This window comes from Gallus gallus, chromosome 26 (assembly GCF_016699485.2).
Source record: "Gallus gallus isolate bGalGal1 chromosome 26, bGalGal1.mat.broiler.GRCg7b, whole genome shotgun sequence".
Lineage (NCBI taxonomy): Eukaryota > Metazoa > Chordata > Aves > Galliformes > Phasianidae > Gallus > Gallus gallus.
This window is the reverse complement of record NC_052557.1, coordinates 783,687-805,179: the sequence shown is the minus strand read 5'-3', so window position 1 is coordinate 805,179 and position 21,493 is coordinate 783,687. Positions and strand designations below refer to the sequence as shown.

The following is a 21,493-nucleotide window of genomic DNA, read 5'->3' as shown; positions in this document are numbered from 1 at the left end:
CCCCTGCTATGGGGAATTCTGCTACCTGTGGGAAGCGTTACCTGAGATAACTGGACTAGGTGACAAACTAAATGCATTGTGTGGGAGGATTTCTTAATGTCTCCTCTGAACATTGTGCCGTGTGGAGCAGCTGATGGTGAGCACTGACTTTGCTTTAATATTGGTAGAACCAAACAGCCACGCAGAGGGCAAAGAGGTGCTGCGTACCAAAAAGAGTTTGCTGTGCTGAAGGAAAGGGTGGGTAACCTTTCTTCCTTTGTTTAAGGTTCTTAGTGAGGCTCGCTCTGTACCAGTGCACGTCTGTGTAGGTCATGGAAGGCTTAATGAAGTCAATGGTCTTAATTTGTCAGACTCAGCATCTGCTTCTGTTAAACAGACCTTACAGATGGGGTTGGTTGGTTTGAGGTGTGCAGTGGCCCCCAATGCTGTGTGGCTTCTGACAAAGGTGAATCACACTTTCTTTACTACCTGGGCCTCTGTGGCTGAGCACAGTTGTGTCATCCCTCGCCCTGTTTGCTTTTTATAGCTGTAAAGCCATGTTTTGAAAATCAGCTTTTAAATTCAAGTGGTGTTTCTCAGCCAGCAGCTTGTTGTCGTCCTCATGGCAAGCACTGGGTGCAGCATGAGCCTGTGCTGGGGGACGGATCCGTCTCTGTCACCTGCAGTCTGACTTTGGCTTCCATCTTTAGCTCAGTGCCTTCTGCATCTAACACAGTTTGTTGAACGTGGTCTGTGGTGCTGGTTTCCTGCTGAATGCAGAATGAAAAGGGAGGCGTTGACTCAATGTGAGTGTTTGGGAGTCAGCAGGCAGAGCAGCGCTGCCGGGTGAAGCAGAACACTGGCTGCGGTTGGGCTGTAGTGGTTGTGAATGGTGGGACACAACGTGGGGTGCTTTATTCCTCCTGACAGTGGATGGAACTGCAACCTAAACATATGAGAATTAAATCTGAAGGGGAAAAATATTATGATGCTTCCAGATGGGAAGTCATTGCTAAACGTCATAGGCGATGCTTTTCTGTCTTTAAGGTCTCTTTCAGAGGAGATGACAACATAAAGGATTGTTTATCCTTTGTCTGCCCTTTGATGGTGTCCAGGCTGTTTTCCTCTTGTGTTTTCCAAGGGGAACTGAATTGCTCATGAATCTGCTCCCAGGTCTGTTGTTTACAGTACCATTGAGGTAGCCTGGCTCTTCTGATGGAGTTTTCAGGTGCTGGACAACACACAGCCATTCAGAAGCTGCTTTGTTGGAAGTTGGGTGCTTTGCACAGTGATTCTGCCTCAGCCAACCCAGACTGGAGCCTCACTGGCAGTCCCAGATTAACTGAGTCCTGTTCCTGAGTCAGGGCTGTAAAACTGTGAGCATGTCTGGTTATTCCACAGAGCTCACCAAGGCAGTATCTGCGTCAGCAAAAGGCGGCCAATCGTTGATTGCTGTTAAACAAATTTGGCCTTTTATTTACTTTCAGACATAGGGTGTAGTCCTGGGGAAGCGGAAGGTAATGCGGTTGCTGACCAAAAAGTCCATAGGTGGGTTGTGGGGCTGCTGGCTTTCCAGCTGGGACGGTCCATGGAGCAGAGGTTGGCTCGTTGCTCTGTGGGAGCTGCAGTGGAGGTTGAAGCAGGGTGGGTTTCTTTGCAGGATAACCGGGATGGAGCCAGCATTGCTGCCAGAAGGGCAGTGGCTGCTCACACAGAGCTGGTCACCAAAAGGTAAAAGCCAGCTAGTGCCTTGGAGAGAGCAGCTGTAGCACAGTGTACATTGGGTGACATTTAAGCTCTCCATCACAGGGTGAGCGAGGCTGGAAAAGACCCTCCCGGTATTACATACGTGTGTTTGGGGCACCACAGCTGTTCTTGAAGGTAATTCAGCTTCAGGTCTTTTAACTGAGGGCAGTGGTGCCATGCATCAGGCTATGTTTTTTAAAACTGGGTGGCTGCATTGTCTAAAAATACATTAATCCTTAGGAGATAAGGTTATCTGAGGACAGTCAGACCTTTTCCACTGCGCTCTGCAGAGGTTCTTTCCAAAGATGTGCTTCTGTTAATGAAAGTAGAAGTTGCAGTCCGTGCTGTACTTAATATTGCTCATCAGTCTGAAATCTGACGCTGCCAGGAGTCGGGTTTATCAATAGAGTAACTGCAGTGCTTTACTTTAACCTCCCCTTATACATGAGGGTACAACAGAATGTCCTCTGCCTGACGTGAGAAAGCTCAGATGCTGACACACAGCATGGATGTGTTGGACAAACCCGGTTCCAGTCTGAAGTGCAGTTTCACCAACTGCATTTATTCTCTTGCTTTTGGCTTACTCCGTCCCACTTCTGGGTCCATGTTTTGTCCCCGTGGATTCATTCAGTTGTCTGTCCTTTGTGTCTCTGTTTCAAAACAACCTCTGCAGTGGGCACAATTAACTCCAGACTAAACAAACTAACCTTGAAGTGAAATGAGTCGGAGCTGCTGCTCTCTGCAGCACTCAGGGAAAGCCCTTGTTTTGTTTTGGGGCAGTTTCTCTGCTGGTTCATAGGCTTCTGCGAGCCAAAGCCATCCGCAGCAGTGCTCAGCTGCTGGGTGCTGGGAGGAAGCAGTGCTTTAGTAAGTAGGTGGGTATTTCTGGTGGGAAATGTGCATCTTCATCATTTCCTTCCTCAGCCTCCATTTGCCCATCTAGAGATTAGGTTGTTGAGCTCTGATCCTTCCATAAGCAGTGAACAAGTGAGCTGACGGGTTTCAGCTGCAGGTTGCTGTGTGGCAGTGAGCAGAAGCAATGTGCCCGGTCCTTTGGTGCTGTGCAGGGGCAGCTCCTTGTGTCCACAGCACTGCCGGGCTGTGCAGAGCTCCAATCCCATGAGAAGCAAAGGGGTGTGGGGGAAGCTTGTTCTGTGTAATAGGTACCAGGAGATTTCTGACTTTGACAAATGGGATTCTTGAGCCTGCATTAGAGATGGAGACACGTCATTAATGCTGCATGCTTGTCTGAATCAACATTGTTTGATAAGGTTGAGAGCTGCCTCAGCAAAAACACAGGAATGGGCCACGAATGCAGGGCCTGGAAAGGGCTGCTGCTCCGGGCTCGTGTCCTGCAGCTCATGTTAATGTGGCTGAAACCCACTGAAATGGTAAGGATGGTGTTTGTGTGCAGCACTCTGCTGTAGCTGGGTGAACCGAGCAGCATCCTGGTATTAGCACTGCAATTTATATTGCCTCTTACATATTTTAATGGTGAGTGTTAGGGGCTGGGAGCTGCTTCTGTTACCAACAGGTATAGAGACTTTGAATTCAGATTAGGTGCTATGGGACTCGTGAGACATCTTAACTGCAACGTGTTGTAATATATTGGGATAATAACTGGCTAATATTAAAATATGAGGCTGTGGGGCTGGTGTGCTGCCTCTCAAATGAGGGTTATTATGTACCATAAGTCAGCAAGACGTGTCAGGCTGTGTGTATTAGAGCAGTGTTTTTAAGGTGGTTGGGAGAGGGGAATACTGTGTTAAGTGGCTGTATAAATAGAGGGCAGGGGGGCATTAAATGCTTGGAGATATCTGCTCTGCTTGTTAACAAGTGGTGTTTCTGCACGGGGCTGGGATGGACGGCGAGCTGCAGAGAAACCCCCACTGTGCTGGGGAGCAGCAGCCCCACACACACACATTGCAGGCTCTCCTCTGGGATCGAGCTGGCTGACCTCGTGGTAACGGCACGGCCCGAGTGTGGTGAAGGTGCCCGGTATAAATCCCAGGGTCTGAATGTGCAGTTTATTTTCAGCTGTCCTGAGGGGAGGTGCAACAGCTGTCCCTGCCATCTCCTTTATTGGGCTGCAGCAAACTGATCTGCGTGGCGCCGAGAGCTGCAGCTCGGAGATGGTCGCTGTGTGCTGAGTGGGGGTGATTCGGTGGGGTTTCACGTGGGCTCTCATCAGTACAAACGATGTAGGAGAGCTTTGCAGCTCGTGGGGCCCCGTCTTGTTCCCTGTAGCCTTGCTAGGTGCCAGGTGAGCGCATCTTTCATCGTGCTGCCTTCTCAAGCTGTTGAGAACGGGGACATCAGACTCCTCGATTCAGACACCCACGCAGCTCCTCGTGGCAGCATTAATTATCATGTACAGTAGTTAAAAATGAGCAGTGTTTAGGAGAATGCACCTAACTCCACTCTTGTTAGATTTTTTGAAGGATCAGTCTCCTTTCAGCTGAAATGCAGCCCTTACTCATCTGAAGAACAGTCCTTCCTGAAGGTTAAATGGTGTTGGTTTCTTTCTTGGTGGTTTTCTGTTGGGTTTTATGTTTTGGCACGCTGCTTTTTCTTGGAAGCTTCTTCCCTGTAACTGAGCAAACCAGGGCAGTCTTCACTTGCAGGTCTCCCTCGGAGTGTTTCCGTGACACAACCAGCTGACCTTGCAGGGGACACTGGCGATTTTGGCATTGCTTTTCCAGCATTCAGCCTTGCTCATAAATCTCTGTGAAATGTACAGAATGTGGGTGAGCACCTGCCAGTGGCCTTTTATGTGTCACTGCCTTTTCAGGGTAGAGCTCAAGCTGGCCTCTCTCTGGTGCTCGCTGCTGGAGCATTGATTTGCCACAGTGATTGCTCACCATCCATTTCTGGAATCTATCTGAAGCCACCTCCTATTTATAATGTGTCATTCCTTGCTGTCTTAGACAGTTAACAGTATTTTGTTACAAAGCTTCCTGCTTTCTACATCTGAAAGTGTGCGACCCATGGACAAGGTGCTGCCAGGCTGTGTGTGAACACAACGCTGGTGCAGTGAGGCAGGACTCAGCAGCACGTCTGCTGTGTGGCTTCTGCCCATCTAACCTGGGTTATGTCTGCTTGGCTGGGGCTGATAAATGCAACACCACAACCAAGGGATGCCAGGCACTTGGAGCTGGTGGGGCCCGACTGCTTTGTTGCCTGGATGGATGCGTTCTGCAGTACCACTGCAGCTGTTCTGAGGTCAAAGCGTGATGCAGGTGGATCTTCTTCCAGGATCTGAATTTGTATGAGCATCAGCTTTATCCAGTACTGTTATCAGTGATGGGTCTTGGGTGGCAGATTGATGTTAGTAGGGATTTCTTCCCTCGGAAATTGTTGGGAAGCTGAACTCTGACCCAGCAGGCTATGCGTAATGGGGCAGCTTTTAATTGTTCAGGTATAGGTGTGGCAGTGCTCCAGGCCCTATCACTGCCATCAGAAATCCTCACAGCACTTGAGGAGGCACTGCTGAGGTTCTGAAGGACTGAACGTTCTACGTTTGTATCTAAAAGACCATTTTGCTGTCCCTTTTGCTCTCTGTGTTTTGTAAGCAGGGCAATGCTCTCCAGTGTCCCTGCGTGGACAGCAGCTGCTCTGAGCGAGTTGGCTGTACAGTACAGCCCCCACTGCCTGGGCAGGGCTGCACCCTGAGCCCCACAGCTCACTGCCAGCACCACGGACTTGTGGGGAGCTGGATTTGTTTGATTTGTGCTTTGTGGAGTGATGTGACCACACCAGCAGAAGTCCCTGTGCTAGCGAGCTCCAATCCTGTGCTGGGGTCTTCAGGTGGCCGTTACAAATGGTGCTCACACTGTAGGTGTTATTTACGTGTTGCATCAATACAACGATTTCTGATACCAAAAATGGCTGCTCTGGCAAAGGTGCTTTCAGAACAGCTTAATAGCACGTGCCCAATGCTGGGTTACACATATCAGCACGTCTGCATTTTCTGATAGAAGAGGTAGGTTTTAAGCAGCCTACAGCAATCATCTCAAGCAGGCTTATGAATACTGAACTTAAATAGCTCTGTCTAGAGAGGGTTAGCAAGTGCTGCTGGCCTTCTTCCAGAGGAGCTGGTACGTGGGTTAAGCCTTTAAAGCCGGTTTTATCACTTGATGTGTGCTTTCAGTTCTTGTCTTGCTTTGGGCTTCTTTGTTGTTCTGTGGAAGCAGGTTGAGCTGTGTGCTGCTCCGGGGCAGCTGTGCTGCCTGCTGGTGTCCTCCTCTGCTGCCTTAGCTTGTGGGGTGCCCGCTCTCCATGCACAAGCTTCAAAAGGTAAAAGTTGTGCTCATAATTATTTTTTCACTGCTGCTTGAGAAGCAGAAGGTCACTACTGTGTGTCAGAGCCTCTTCTGGGTGGTCGTCTTGATAGCTTACCAGAGCAGTTGCTGTGCTTGCTGCTCACCCTTTTGCTCTGCATCCCTGTGAGCTGGGCAGGTCTCTTTCTGCAGCCAGCACAGGGATGCTGCTGGTCACCAACCAACTGCACTTAGTATGGCTGCTCCCCTTCCAAGCCCAATGTTTGGACTGTTCTGTCACCCAGATCTTGCCAGTTTGCGTGCAGCAGACACCTCCAGAAACCTTATCAAAGATGCACTGTGCCCACTGTCCCATTGTACGCATGGGGAGCAGCTCTGTGTGTGCTGAGCAGGCAGTGCAGCACGTGCTGGGGAGCTGGGGGTATGCAGGAACTGGAGAATGAACTTTCTGCTAAGAAAAACTGAAGGACATCAGAATCATAAAAGGTGTTTTTGTTTTCATCCAGCACAAAAAGCACGGACTTGTTGCTGATAGACACTCAGTGCTAGAAATGAGGTAGGACAGAATTGATGCAGCCAGGTATCTCCTCAAATGTTAAAGCTTTAAAACTGAGTGATTTTTAAACAGCCAAATATTATTGCATTGTGCAGGTCATCAGCACTAATGCTTCGTATTTAATGGGATTGTTATTGAATTTGTGGGCGGTTTGCTGCAGCAGCACAAGGATTATGTTTCTTAGTGTCTTCTTCGCTATAAAGATGAATGTGTATGGAATATTACCTTGGTGGTGCATGATTTTTGGGCCCTTCTTCTATTCCTAGCTTACTGTATCCTGAACTAACGCATCCAGCTGAACACAGGATGGAAGTGTTCTTGCAAAGGGTGCATTTCAGCTTTGCAGTTTGTAGTGGCTTTTCTTGTGTGCCTTGGATGGCTGACAAACAGAGTGTGACCTTCGTGGCTCTGAATGGTTTGTCTTCTAAATTGATACCACTCGAGTTATTCTGAACAAGCATTCCCTCACGCTGAATAAGATAAGTGGAACATTTGTCTGCCTCTTGTTGGGAGACTTCAGGGCTGCGCCAGCCTGTGTGCCAGCAGAGCCAAGGTTTAGACTTCAGAGCATATTGCACCAGTTATTTTTGATCCCTTCTAATAGCGACTATAGAAAGAGCCCAGTGCTTATGGCCAAATATTGCCTTATGGCTATTTCAGGTTTTGGCTCCTCTTCTGTCTACGACTCCATCAATACACAAATTCCATTCGTTTCCATTTATTTGAGGTGCTCTTAATCTTTAAGAACATTTTTCAGTGTTGCAGAAAGGGACCGAGGAACAAAGAATCAATTGTGGTCATTGGCAGTGGTTCTGTGTGCTGGCATTCCAGCCAGCTTCCTGCACACTGTGCTGCTGACTTAACCAAGGCCTCGTCCACCCCAGGAGCTGCCGTGCTGGGGAGAGCACGATGCCCTTACATCGTGTGGTTCCAGGGTTATCTTTCACGTGGCAGTGCTACAGTGGTGGAAGCCTGGCGGTTCTGAAGCCTTGGGGCTGCCACGTGCGTCTCCCCTGGATGCCCACCCATTGCTTTCCCTTCCAGGATGGTCCTCCCAGTGCTGGAATACTTTGTTATCCTCAAGTGCTACAGTAAAGCTAGTTGTAATTAACCTTCCAGCCGGTTACTGTCTGATGTATCTCTTTCAATGGGAGTGGGCTGCAATTTTTCAGGACACTGGAAGCCCGGTGTGCCATCTCTTTGTATAGAGGCCCAGTGATGTCTTCTGGTTTTGTTCCTTTCCAGACTATTTCTAACATTTTCTTTGCTTTCTGAGCCCAGAGCTGATGTTTTCCTATGGTTATTTGTTATAATCCTGAGAGCTTGTTCCTGAATGGCAGTAATAAGCTCAAAGCCTTTCATTTTGGTGCATGGCATTAGGTGTATTTTTTTTGCCTATGATTCACTTCACAGTTACCCGCATTGAATTTCATCTGTCATTTTCTCAGCAGTCACCCAGCATTGTGAGATTCATCCTTTTCTCTCCTCTCCTGAATGGTTTCAGCAGCAAACTTTATCACCTCACTGTTCACCTCATCCTGGGGATCCTTTGTTCATCACATTGGGCAGCACAGAGCTCAGGAAAGGTTTGCTGGGAACGGAATCTGCTGTGCATTCTTCAGGGCTGTCCCTGCTGTGCAGATATTTGTAGCCATGCAGGGACCTTCCATCCCATCCATGCCCGCTGTGTCTCCAGGAGCCGTGCTGAGGGCCTGGTGAGGAGCTGGTTGCTTTGTGTTGCCCTTGCCTTCATGCTCATTTACTTCCAAGGAACTCCAGTGGGTCTGTATATCTTACAGCTTCCCTTTGTGAAAGCCTGGGTGCTCTCTTCCAAAACAGCACAACCACCCATGTGTTTGTTATCCTGCATTATGCCATCTGCTGATGTCAGTGCCAGCAGCTTGGTTCCTTGGGGTTTTGATAAGGTCTCTCTCTATCCCAGGAGTTTCCTTACATCCTGTTGAACCCTCCTGTCCATTCCTCAGCCGTGCAGTGAGGCACATCCTGCACATCTGACCTAGCCAAGCTAAGGTGTTACTGAGCTGGGAGGAACCCGCCTGTAGGATTCTTTCTGCAACCTCAGCTCCTCCGCAGTGAGCTGCTGCTCTTCCTGCTCAGCTGGTGCCAGTCTGAGGCTGCTCTGTGGTACCCCCAGGTCTTGTGTGATGCTCACTGCTTCTCCTCCTCAGCAGAAATGGGTTGAGCTGCCCTGAGGTGAGGTTGTTTCGTGGCTCTGACAGCAGACCTTGCCCTCTCCTAAATGTTTACCATCTGTATTGTGGCACTTAATGTGAGGTTTGCCTGCTGCCAGCGCAGTGCATGTGCCTGTGCCACCCTCCTGTGGTGCAGCCTGTTGCACAGATGACACAGTGCAGTGAAGGTGGAAATAGCCATCCTCTAGTTGGACTTCCACCTGGGTTTGTTTTACTTGAAGAGTGAGTTCACCTGTTGGCCTAACTACTGCTTGGCTGCAAGTAGCTCTGCAAGTAGCTCTGGAGGTGGAGATCTTTCTTGCCCTGCAATCCTTCCTTTGCTTTATTGCTTTACCCTTTTCTGTCTGTGTCCTTTTTTGGCATCAGCTCTCCGGGGCTGTGTGACACTTAGAAGTCCTGACGGAGCACTCAGGAGTTGTACTGGGCTGCTGCTATCTGAGCCACGCAGGGCATCTGTGTGGCACTGGAGCAAGTGACCGGGTGTACATTTCACTTACGGAAGATGTAAAAGCTTGGATCAGGTCAGATGCTTTGATCACAGAGACCACAGTTCTCGGCGGGTCTCTAAACGTCATTAATGTCACTGGGGAAAACTGATAGCTTGGCTGTGTCCATCTTCTACAACTCCTGCCTCACGTTGTAGGAGCACCTGTAGGAATGGGGTTGGATGGGTGCAGCGCTGCCACTGATGGAGCACCTTCAGAGCTGAAGAGCAGCTCAGCAGAGAATTCTCTTGCTAAGTAAAACTATGGCAAATGAACGTCCATCTGCCACCCAGGAGTGAAACTCTTGTGACCTTCTTAATTAAGAAATGTAGTTATTGCAGTCATGGACTAAAATTTCCTTAATTTAAGGGCAGGATTATGTGTTTCATGCCTTGATCTGGTGCCAGTGAGCACGGGCTGAGTGAAGCAGTGACACTGAGTGGTCAGAACGGCTGAACTGGTGCAACTTGAAATGCTAATGCTGCTCTGCACCAGTAGGAAACTGGCAGCCACTGCTTTTCAGTGACAGAAAGACTTTATTTTTAGTGCTGGCTCTTGATCAAGCACTGGACTCGCTTCAGGCTCTTCTCAGATGGTATGAAGCCTCCAACTGCAGTTGAAAGAATGAGTATTAAAATCACGCTGGAAGTAGGGAGATGGAGATGGTGAAAAGAGAGTGAGGTGATGCTCCAGGTTGGATTTGAAGGAGCGGTGGTGGCAGTGAGCATTGTGGTGCTGGGTGTGAATGATACCCTTTCATTTTGTTTCTCTACCTTTTCCCTATGTAGTTTAGTACTGAAGCCACCTCTTTCTGCTGGTTCCACTCCCTTTGGTTCAGAGCGAGCCTTGCTCGAGGGTTTGGAACAAAGGCTTGCAAGCTGAGTTCCCGGCCCAGCAGTGCCTGTGTGGGACATGGCAGTGGTCGGTGCTGAGGAGAGGTGGGAGGCACAGAGCTTCCTGGTCAGCAGGAGCTGCTTTGGTGCTTCTCAGGCTGACAGCCCATGCAGGCCGTGCTGCTGCAGGACAGGGTCGCTTGGAAGGGGGATTTCTGGTAGTTGTGCAGAGCTGGGCTGGCGAGGCAGGAAGGCAAGGTCGTCCCTGGGTGCTGGCAGTTGCTGGTGGTGACAGTTGCGAGGCTATTTCAGGAGTGCTTTTCTCTCTGCTTTCTGTGAACGGCTCGCTCGGTGTTCCCAGATTTAACCCTGGTGCTGCTCAGCTGTCATCGGGCTTGCCTTCCATCAAGGGCTGCTGCCTGTTTGTGGTGTATGTTGGCATCGTATATTTACTCCTCCTTTGCGTTCAGGGGAAGATTGACTCCCCCCCAGCTCCAGGCTAGCCTTGTTCCATGTGTTTTAGACTTATGTCAGGAGAATATAACAAAGTCTTGTCATTTAATCTCTTTGATTGTGACCTATGTGTTGTGACAGTGGGACGTCACGGCCTGCTGTTCCTCCCCGTCTGTGTGTTAGCAGTCAATGGCCGCTGCCATCGATGTGTTCCTCTGCTTTGCAGTAACTCTGACCATTGCTAAAGCTGCTCACTGGGAGCAGCACTGGGCTGTCCTCGGCCTCTATCTGCTTACTGAAGGCTGATTTACAGTTTGAAATACGGCTGTAGTAAATCCTGTGCATGGGAAGATGTGGGAACATATGGCTGGGGCAGGTGGGGCTGGCAATCTGCATTTAAACCTCCTTAAGCTGCTGTGGAGCAGTCTCAGATGGACTTGGGAGAACATTTGGCCTTGAGTTTAGTGCTTCTCGTTGCCTGTGTTTGCTGCAGGAGCTCTCGAGCTCTTCGTTTAGCTGAAAGAAAACATTTGGATGGGTTTTGCTATGATCTGGTTCTGTCTGATATTGTCAAAGATAATCCTGCTGGTAATGTTAGGAAGAAGTCTGAACAAAACGCACTTTTGTTGTCCCATATCTGATGCGGAATCTCTTACAGCTCGTGGGTGGTGCAGCCTCTGCCATCCAAATGAGCCCAGGTTGAGTTTCCAGCATAGAAACGTAATTCAGCAGAAGAAAGCTAGAGGTGTGGGCAAGCAAAGCATCTCAACCACCAAGATGTCAGTGCTGGAGGGGAATGGCTGCAGACACAGTGTAAATATGCGTGCATTTGCCTGTGCTGGTCTGACACTCTGAATGCTCGGTGTGACAGCAGCGTGTCTGACCAGGCAGTTTGCATACTGGATTTACATGTGACAAGTGGCATTGCCAAGCACGACTTTTATGCAGGAACCATGAGGAGTGTTACCTGAGAAGGTGACACAGTAGGATTATTAGATTTTCACTCTTCCGTGCAGCAGAAGTTACCAGGATAGCTTTGTGTCACAGGACTGATGTCTTCATAGCAGAGGCACGCGGCACAGAAGCTGAGGCAGCCGTCCTTTCTTCTTTTCCCTTTCTGCATCATACCTCTGCCTCGAGAAGATGCATAAGTTCTCACTTAAATCCTGAGCAACGGAGGATGGAGCACCAGAGAATTAAATGCAGCCCAAATTAAAGCCACAGGAGTTATTACAGGTTTCCTGGCTGGCTTTGATTCCGAGCTCTTGATTACTGCTTCTATTTTATTACATGATCGTATGACACTGGGTGATGGAATATACTGCTTGTAAACTAAATATTTACTCAGTGGGGCTGCGTTTAGAAATGCGGCATGCTCTCAGCCAGCTTTGTGCTTGTTAGGTGTGCTGGTGAACACAGTGCTGCCAGCCCATGCGGGTAACAGCTGCTGAGGTGCACACACTGAGTACTGATCGGAACTGTTCTGCTTGAAAACCACAGCACTGGGCTGTGTTAACGTACTGGTGTGGGCCAAATGTGATACCCTCAGCTGCCCCTCGTGCCCTCCAGACCCTTCCCCACATGGGCAGCCCTCCTTTGGGTGCTCTTTTTATGTCCTCCTTACAGTATGGCACCCAAACCCGCACACAGGACTGGAGCTGAGGCTGCCCCACAGCAGGGCAGGATGTGCTCAATTTGCTGTACCCCCAGAAAGAGAGCAGGGCTGTGCTGTTTCCAGGCAGTGACATGTGTGAGCTGGGCTGCTGCTGCTGTGACCACCTGGGTCTCAGCCCACCCAGCTCCTTTTGCTCCTGGTGTTGCCATCTCCCCTGCAGGCATGCCCAGGAGATAGGCAGGCCCAGCCTTGGCAGCTGCTGCACTGCTGATAGCCATCACAAGTCAGATGGGGCTGGTGTGCTCTGCATGCTTCGAGGAAGGAGCAAATGCTAACAATGTTATAATAATGAGGTTTCATTCAAGATAACGATCAGATTGTGTCTGGCTGTTGGATGAGCCTTGCCAGGCAGGCGGAGCTTGCAGAGCTGTTCTGTGACGTTTCCCGGTGGCCCTCTTCACTACTGTGATGTAAACTTCATGCTTTAAAGAAGAATGTGTCGATGGTGGCAAAAAACCATCACTGAGTGCTGCTGTCCATGAAGGGCTACAGCTGTTATTAGGGATCTTACCAGCAGATTTTAGAAACTGAGCACTTCCTCCCTATGGAAAAACTGCTCAGTGCTGATCCTCTGCCAGGGGCAGAAGGGATGTGTGACTGGGGAGGGCAGTCTGCCCACTGCTGGGCTTTGGGCTCCATCAGCCAGCGCTGAGCGGCTCGTTGGTGATCCTGGGCAATGGGTGTGGGTTGCACTGAAGTGTGCTGAGGCTGGGATACGTGAGGGCTGTTCCAGAAGGGATGGGGACTAACCTACTGCCAAGGGAAGTACTGGAATGGCAGGAGATCAGCCAGGCCAGGGTCTCTGGGTAGAGGGAGGGATAGCCCTGTGTGTTCCCACCCTGATCTCCCTGAAGGTTGTGTTGTGTCTCTCACAGGTAGAGGATGAGGTGAAGTAGAATTAAAAATGTAAAGGGACAAAACTGCTGTGGTTAACCTTGCTCTTAGCCTCTCATAGTGTGCCAGCAGCTGTTTGTACACACGCCATAAAGCTGCTCAGGGCTAGCAGTGCCCAGAATTGAGAGAAAGGAGCCCATCTATCTATCTGTCTCTCTGCAAAGCAAATTCCAGCAGCAAAATAGGAGAAGAGAGTTCTTCACATCAAACATCTCCATGCTGAGAAGGCAGTGCTCCTTCTCTTTCCTCACTTCTGGGCTGGGAGGCAGGTGTGTGCTTTGTGCTATGTCTGTCTGATGTCAGTTATTCCTACCATGCACCAAGGAACGCTGCATCAAATAGAAGAGAAGAACTTTGCATAGCGATAGATCCGCTCAGGTTACTGAACTTACCACTCTCCTAAATTTAAGGCTGGGGGATTAATAGTACTTAAGGGAGGACACATCGGCCGCTTCACTTCCTCTCTGTCCTCTTCTCCTTCTTCCATAACCTCAGGAAACCTGCTTTGCTTGAGCAGAAGGTGAACTTTGCCCTCCGGCTCTCGATGGGTGGTGTTTGCAGGTAGCTCCGGCTCCCTGTGCTGTGTGCCCTGAGATCTGAGCCTGGAGATTCCCCTTCCTTATGGCCTGGTTTGAGAAACAGTGACTGTATGTGCAAACATGTGAGTGTACTTGGTTGATACTTAGCAGAATGCATAGGGATACATTGCAGCCCCTGGCATCTGCTGTTCCCTCTGTCCTACCTTGATGGTTCATCCCATTATCCCTTCTGGTCCCTGCATGTTCCATAGGAGCCACACAGGAAAGGCTCCAGAGCAGAACATGGCTGACAGCAAGTGTAAATTAGTAGCAGGCGTATTTTATTTGGTGTCTAAAGAGATTTTTTTTTAATAATTCTTCTTTTAGTCCAACATATGGTGGCTTGAAGAAGCAGATGTAATGGGTGGCAGCTGCTTGGGTGGCTTTAATGATGAGGAATGTAAATAGAACTCTCTGTCTGTCCAATAAACATGGAGCTCATGGGAGGAAGGAGTTCTTGAGGCTGAACTCAGCTGTGCACTCAGTGCAGGCAGACCTGCTCTGCTCTGCTCCTCCCTGAGCAGACCAGCAGAGGCACCAAGCATTGGCCCCACTGCTTCATAGAGCTCCAGCAATAAAGTTCTTTGGTGGGCAGAAAGTGGTTGTGCTCCAAAGAAGGCTCTGCCCAGGAGAACCTGGCCTGGCTGTTATCAGTGAAGCACTTCTGTGTTAGCTTTAGATGAAAAGTTGTCTGTAATGGTTGCATTCCCACATTAAGGTCTGAATAACTCATTGATAAGAGTAATTTGTATGAGGTAATGCAGGATTGCTTAATTGGGGGGGTTTGCTTAGAGACGCATCCTTCCTTCCCATAGCAAGCACTGAAATTGGAGTGCAGTGAGCATTGCTCATTGCAGAGGAGCGATCAGCTGGAAGCTGCCTGCCTGCTGGGACTGCTGGATGCACCACAAGCTGTGCAAAGGGACCCAACTTTGGGAGGACTTGTGACCGAGCTGCTTTCCTTCCTCCTAGTGAAGTTCTGCCTGTAGCTGAACACACATATGAGACTCCTTTTGCCTCCCAGTCATGCTTGGTGTTCCTTAGCTGAGGCACGTGTGCTTGGACACGTGTTAAGTTGCTGGCTCATCCCTAAATAGCAGCCTCCAGTGACCTGTAAATGCAACACGGAGCGTTGCTGTAGCCAGGAATCTGAGGAAGGAGGAATTCCACCTTACAGAACTGCTGAGACCTGAAAATCCAGCTGGGTTTTCTTCTGGCAACTTCAAAGTTAGCAGGTCTCTGTAAATTCCGGCTCTGCAGTTAACAGAGCAGCTAATAAAGGGTTGTCATTCTCTTCAATAGCTTGCTGGGTCTGTAGAGCTAACAGAGAAAGTTGTACTTTGCTATAGTCAGGAGAATAAACACTGCTGAATAAAGCTGTACTTAATATGTGCCATTCCATGTTCTGATTTTTTTTATGCAGTCATATCTATAAAATCCTGCTGTTGCTATAATTGTATCAGCAAAGGGCTCCATCCAGCATGCAGGTGCTCTGCTTGAAGCTGCGCTTCCTCTGCTCGTCCCCATCAGCAGTGAGATCTCCTTTCATCACTCCTTCTGATGTCTGGGGAATGGCATTGTCTCAGTAGACACAGCTTGCCTTGCTCCAAGGAATTCAATGCCAGAGCAGAAACCAACACAGGTGTAGCACTCCATGGTGCACTGCCACGCACCGGGCAGATTAATGCTGGTCAGAGGAGGGAAACGTGCATTGGTGAGAAGTGCAAAGCCTGGGTAAATTTAGAGGCTGTCCACCCAGAGACTCATTGAGTTGCGGTTCGTTTTTGGATGTTCTGAAATTAGTTTAGTTCACGCCTCCATGCTGCCTTACGCTTCCAACTCAGGAATTGCCTGCTGCCAGTAAACTGCCAATGGAAGTTGTTCATTTCATTTAACATCGTTGCATTTCTCTTTTTTTCTCCAATTCTTCCCTCTCCCTCCCCCCAGGCCTGCATAGATGAGAACCTGGACATGGTGAAGTTCCTCGTAGAAAACGGAGCCAACGTGAACCAGCAAGATAACGAGGGCTGGACCCCCCTGCATGCGGTGGCATCGTGTGGCTACCTGAACATTGCAGAGTGAGTGAGTTTCAGGCTGTTTGGGTATCGGTAACACTCTGCACATCCTCCTCTTTGAAGTGGGTACAGCCATGATTGATGCTCTGAAGCTCATACAGTGTTTGGAAGCAACGTTAAAAAAAGAAGCCTTCCTTCTTTTACTGAATGCAAAACTTGTTCCTGTTAGGGTGGCACCTATAACGGGTTGTCCTTTACTGATCCCATTAGAGTGACTTATGATTCATTAGGTACTTTGCTAAAATCCCAAGCAGAGGGGAAACGTGAGGGCTGGCAGGTGCTGATGAGCACAAGGTGCAACGGAGCATGGAGAGTTTTGCCATGATGTTTAGGGCAAAGCAGTGACCTGCTGCAAGTGACTCCCAATAAAGATTTGAGCCTCTGCATGTTTGCTGATTCCAGGGCTTGCAGTAACAGTCTGCAGCTGATCTGAATATTTGTTATGCTTGCAAAGGGCAAAATAGTTGTGTTTGTCCCAGAGAAGGTAGTGGTACTGCTTGTGCACCAACAAATTGTTCTGGGAGTTGCTCAGATATGGGACCTATAGTGCTAGAATAACTGGAGCAAAAGAACTGGTAAACCTAAGGGGTAGAAGGAGGCATTAATTGCTTTTGAATGAAATAAATGAATAGTTTGGATTAAAGGCATCATCCCTCAGGTGAGTGCAAGAGCTGGGGACACTGAAGTTGCTATGGAGAAGCAAAAGTTATTTGCAAGAGCCACTGACCAGGCCTTGCACTTAGCAGTGCAAGTATAGAGCAGAAATTTGATAAGAATGTGAATGCTTGTTTGGTAAGTGAATAGATTGAGAAGACTGTATACTTTGTTCTGCCTCTTGATTTCCTGTTAGCTGCTCTGAAGCCTTCACGTGAGGTCTGACGCGTTGGCATGGCTCTCGTTCATGTAGGTATTTAATTAGTCATGGAGCCAACGTGGCTGCTGTGAACAGTGAAGGTGAAGTCCCGTCTGACATTGCAGAGGAGGCAGCCATGAAGGACCTGCTTCTGGAACAAGTAAAGAAACAAGGTAAATCAGCAGTGGGATTGAATACCTGAGGGTCAGACAGAGAAGGGTTTCTCTAAAGAAATCCTGTAGGCTTTCTGCTTCCCTGCGGATAAGGAGGTCTGAAATCTGTCCTAAGTGCTAGCAGAGACATTTCTGCTGAGAACATTGGAATGAATGCAGAATATTTGTGTTGTGCATTCTCTGTCCTTTTTAGTAGGATTGTTTGAAGCAAGACACTGCAGTCCTGAAAGCTGATTCTTTAGACCCATTCATTTTAAAAGTGAGATTTAATTCTGACCTCTGGTACCAATGAAAGGTCTGGTTTCACTGAGGCTTGGTGGTGCAGAAGAGAGATTTGCAGCCCTGCCAAGGGTAGGGGCCTGGAGTGCTATGTATGTCCTAGAGTGACCTGCTTTATTCTGATCCCTCCCAAGACTTCTGCAGCCCATCTGCTCTGCTATTTCCCCTTTCCTCGTCAGGTGCGTCTGTGTGAGTTGTCCCTGCAAAGCTGTCACTGGTAGAAGTGACTTGGACAGTGTCTTAATTCAGGGATGCTTCGCCAGTGTAAGATTTTCTCTATACTCATGCAATTCATCTGCAAGTGGTTTGGTGTCTGTATGTATGTGTAAGAGGTTTAAGTCCTACCTATGAAGTTCATCGGGGATGTTCTTGAAGGATGCAACCTGTTTCTCTTTGAAGTGGATAATGAAAGCCATGCACTGTAATAACATATTTGAGAACCTGAGAGGGCATTAAGGCAGTAATTCCACCTCTGCTGCAGATATTTTGCCTGACACTTCTTAGGATTCCGTTTGGCTTTTTCATTGCTTTGCCACGTTAGCAGCATCCTGCTAAGATGCCCTAAAACAACCATCTGGCTCTGCTGAGAAGCTTCCCATTGACACAGTTTAAAAGCATCATAATTGCTGGAATAAACGTGTTATAAACTTTAGATAAATGTCCCTCCAGCTTTGTCTTCAGCTGTAGCTGAAAGCAGACGCCTGGGGCAAGCACGGGAACAGGACAAGTGTGCATGATTTCCCTCCCAAGTATTTTCCCAGCCTGCAGCCGCTGTGCCCCGAGGCATTCCTGAGCCAGATGGACTTTCTATGTACTTTCTGTGTGAATCCACCGTGGATTTCTGTTTTGTGGACTTGTGCGGTCTCTCTTGATCCCTGAGCCTGTGTAGCATTCCATTTAATATCTCCAGATGTGCTGCTATGATCGTGCAAATTTATCTTTCTTGTTTTGAAGCCGTTTACAATTTTAATCTTTGCAACATCATGCAGTATTTCTCAGCCCACGGTCTGAGCTGGTAAGGGTTTTCTTTTGTTCTCTTAGAAGTCTAATGCCCTGCAATTGCCTTGGTAATCATGTTGTTGTTATAGTGAAGGAACTGATCTGTAGGGCCTGTTGCTTTTCAATATTGATTTGTTTTAATTTGACCTTTTATTTCCACCTCCTATCATTAAAGTGATTTAGCACTGTTTTACCAGCATCTAGTGGTTTGCTGCTTGAAGGAGTTGATCAGATATGTCCGTCAGGATGCATGCCAGGAATGGCCCTGGTGCACTCTCTACATGCAGCTTGATTGCTTACTGAATCCCCAGTGAGAACACTGCTGGGGTTATGCTGCTCTTACAGAGGATGCCTTAGGATCATTTCTGCACATCCTGCACAACTTATTTTTGTTAATTGTTGTTCATGAATTGGTTCTTTTAGGCTGGAATACAGCATATTGGCAATACAGCCCCTCCATGACTGGTTCCATTAAGCTAGTAGTTGACCAGCAGAGTTTGCAACCAGTGCCTCAACTTTCAGATCTGAATACTTATTCTTGTTGTAAGTCAGACTGCTTTGAGGTTTCTGTCAGTGATGCAGGAGATCTCCCAGCTGCTAGAAGCAGCTTTTGCTGATGTTTTTGGAAGATGACATAAGCTAATAATCTTGTGTAGCACATGAAAAATAGGGTAAGTTTACAAAGTGCATGAGAGCCGATAATCTCTTCTGTGCTTTGCTGTCTTAGGTGTAGACCTAGACCTGGCAAGGAAAGAAGAGGAGCAGCAGATGCTGCAGGATGCCCGGCAGTGGCTGAACAGTGGGAGAATCGAAGATGTGAAGCAGCCTCAGACGGGTGCCACAGCTCTTCACGTTGCTTCAGCAAAGGGCTATTCTGAAGTCATGAGGTAGGAACTCCTTCCCGTGGCTGATGTGTTGAACTGAGCATGGTTTTCCTGAGGAACATGCATAGCTTTTTAGTTGAGAGAAATGTTTTGTACCAACACCTTTGGGCTGCTGTCTCTCTAAATGCTCAGCAGAATTATGTGCCCAGCCGTGGTCACTCACCTAGAAATACAGAGGCTGGAAGATTGCCTTTCATACCTTTAGGTCTTCAGAGAAATGAAAGCTTTTCTGAGACCAGGGCACAAATTAGAAGGTCAAGTTTCACTATTAGAGTACAGGCTTTAGGGCTAGCAAGTCAGATGTGCTGGGGATGAAAGTATGATTTCAGCCTACAGGGGAACAGTACGTACTGCATGGCAATCACAAACACCCTCATGGTTGACACAACCAGAATGTCAGACTAGTAGAAAAATGCAGTGTCCACTTCTGCCTCAGTGTCCCCACCACTTAATGCCTCTGCTCCTGTAGCCATCAACAGTGACAGAGATCCCAACATGTAACAGTTCTGCTTCTGCTGCTCCAGCACTAATAAGCTCATTATGAACATAAGCTTGATCAGTGTAGTGCTTCCTGGCAATGAAGCATTAGTATTTTTACAGGTAGTAAGGATGTCCCAACAGTAAAGCTTCCTAAATGATGTATGGATGGAGCAGTCATATGCAGGTTGAAATGCTTTCTGGAAACGTTCACCCACCTCAGTTCCTTATTTTATAGTCTTAAGTGACATGAGTTGATGTGTAAGAGCAGCTTCTTATCAAGCTCAAGTAATTTTGTTAATCTCTTTGTTTCCTCTTAACATTCATTCTTTAGAGCTTTTAATTGAGTTATAAGCTGTCTGTGCCTCTGCTGTGCCCAAGAATGCTAATTCAACACAGATCACATGGAATAGAAATCTAATATCCCTCTGAACAATATGGGGCGTTGGTCCCACGGGTTTTTGCTGGGAGGTTTTCTCTCCAGTCAATGGAAGCTGTGTTCCCTATTTGCCAGGTGTCCACTTCTGCTCGGCTACTCCTTGGCATTAAATGCTGTAGTGATAAACAGATCTCACAGAGAGCTGACACTGTTCCACTCTTGTGTGTTTTATGGCCACCCTGTAAGTTCAAATACAAAGCTTCAGCGACTTAAACCAAAGGGGCTGAAAGCCAGCAGCTGGCTAACTCAAATGAGACACGGAATTTCTCTGTGACCTTGAGTCTCTTCATAACTGCGTTCCTCCCTTTTGCCAGCTGGAGAATCAACGTAAAGTCAGCACCTGATTTAAGACTTCTTTACAGGGAAGCACACTGCTGCTGTAGCACCACCGTGCTTTATTTAGCACTGTAACACATCAGTGCAAAGCTGCGGGAGTTTCAAAACTGTCCGTGCTGCTCTGGGGTCATGCCAGATTTCCCCTGAGCTGAAGGAAGGTGGCTGTGCATGATGGGATGGGAGCACCGCCATGGGAACTTGCAGTGGCAGTTTTACTGGACCTGCAGAATTCCCCTGGGATGTCCTTCAGTATTTAAGCAGCTGGATAACAGTCAGTTTTGATACGTGAGCTGCTCGGTGCTTTCACCTGATCACTTGTACTGCTGTGTGTTTGCCTCTGAAGTTTCAGACAATTGTCTCTCTTCTGTTTGTTTTGGTTTTAAATATTCAAGCCCCAGATTGCATTGCAGCACAGTGCTTTGGTCTGGTGGAGGGGGCAGCAAGTGGAAGGTGTACAGCAGTAAATGGGATGGAAGGATGTTCCCAGGCAGTTTTCTTGGATAAGATTTGCTTTAACTGTTCAAGGTCTGATCTGCACAAACACTTATTTGGAGTTGTCCATATTTAACCTACAAATTTAACAGATCACAGTCAGCGATATCTCTGCCTCTTGCTTAGCAGTTCTGCCAGCTTTGTCTCCTTGCAGGCTGTTCCTACAGTGCGTGGCCTTGTTTTTCAGTGGAACTAACCCCAAACCTGAGTTACCAAGTGGCTTTCCCATGCAGAAGTCATTCTTGAGTGGGCAGGAATCAACGTTGCTTCTTTTCTCAGGCTCTTGATCCAGGCTGGGTTTAATTTGAACGTCCAGGACAACGATGGCTGGACTCCACTGCACGCTGCTGCACACTGGGGGGTGAAGGAAGCCTGCTCCATCTTGGCTGAGGCGTTGTGTGACATGGATGTCCGGAACAAGCTGGTCAGTAAGCACAACAGGCACTGCAGGCACAACATGCAGTGTATTTCATAGCAAGATGCATTTCAACTTCATTGCCATATGCCGTAATTGCTTATCAGTTTGATCCAGCAGCATGACAGATTACATGGTGAGCAGTTCTGCATGTGTACTAGAGAATGTAAAAGCAGCAGGAAATAAGGGACTCTTGGCAGGAGGAAGGAAGAAAAGATTTTAGGTATTACTGGAAAACAGCAGTGATGAAACAGGGACTAAGATAGGGGCTAATGTGTGTTTTCCTCCTTCAGTATAACCCTAACATTGAACAACAAGAGAAAAACAATCTTGGAGTGCAAAATAACATGCTAATATTAAGCTGTTAAGCCCTGCAAAT

General features: G+C 48.1%; 1 protein-coding gene across 17 annotated transcripts in view; it reads left to right on the top strand.

The window, feature by feature from the left end:
- Positions 1-21,493, top strand: part of PPP1R12B (protein phosphatase 1 regulatory subunit 12B) — an 86,158-nt gene that overhangs the window by 2,013 nt on the left and 62,652 nt on the right. For all 17 annotated transcript variants that reach the window (XR_005841867.2, XR_005841866.2, XM_040652776.2 and 14 more), the window contains exons 2-5: positions 15,640-15,770; positions 16,675-16,793; positions 18,799-18,958; positions 20,979-21,123. Coding sequence is in view for 15 of the 17 variants with exons in the window: in XM_040652776.2 (XP_040508710.1) it covers positions 15,640-15,770; positions 16,675-16,793; positions 18,799-18,958; positions 20,979-21,123 (555 nt within the window). In the remaining 2 variants the exon portion in view is untranslated. The remainder of the gene's footprint in view (positions 1-15,639; positions 15,771-16,674; positions 16,794-18,798; positions 18,959-20,978; positions 21,124-21,493) is intronic.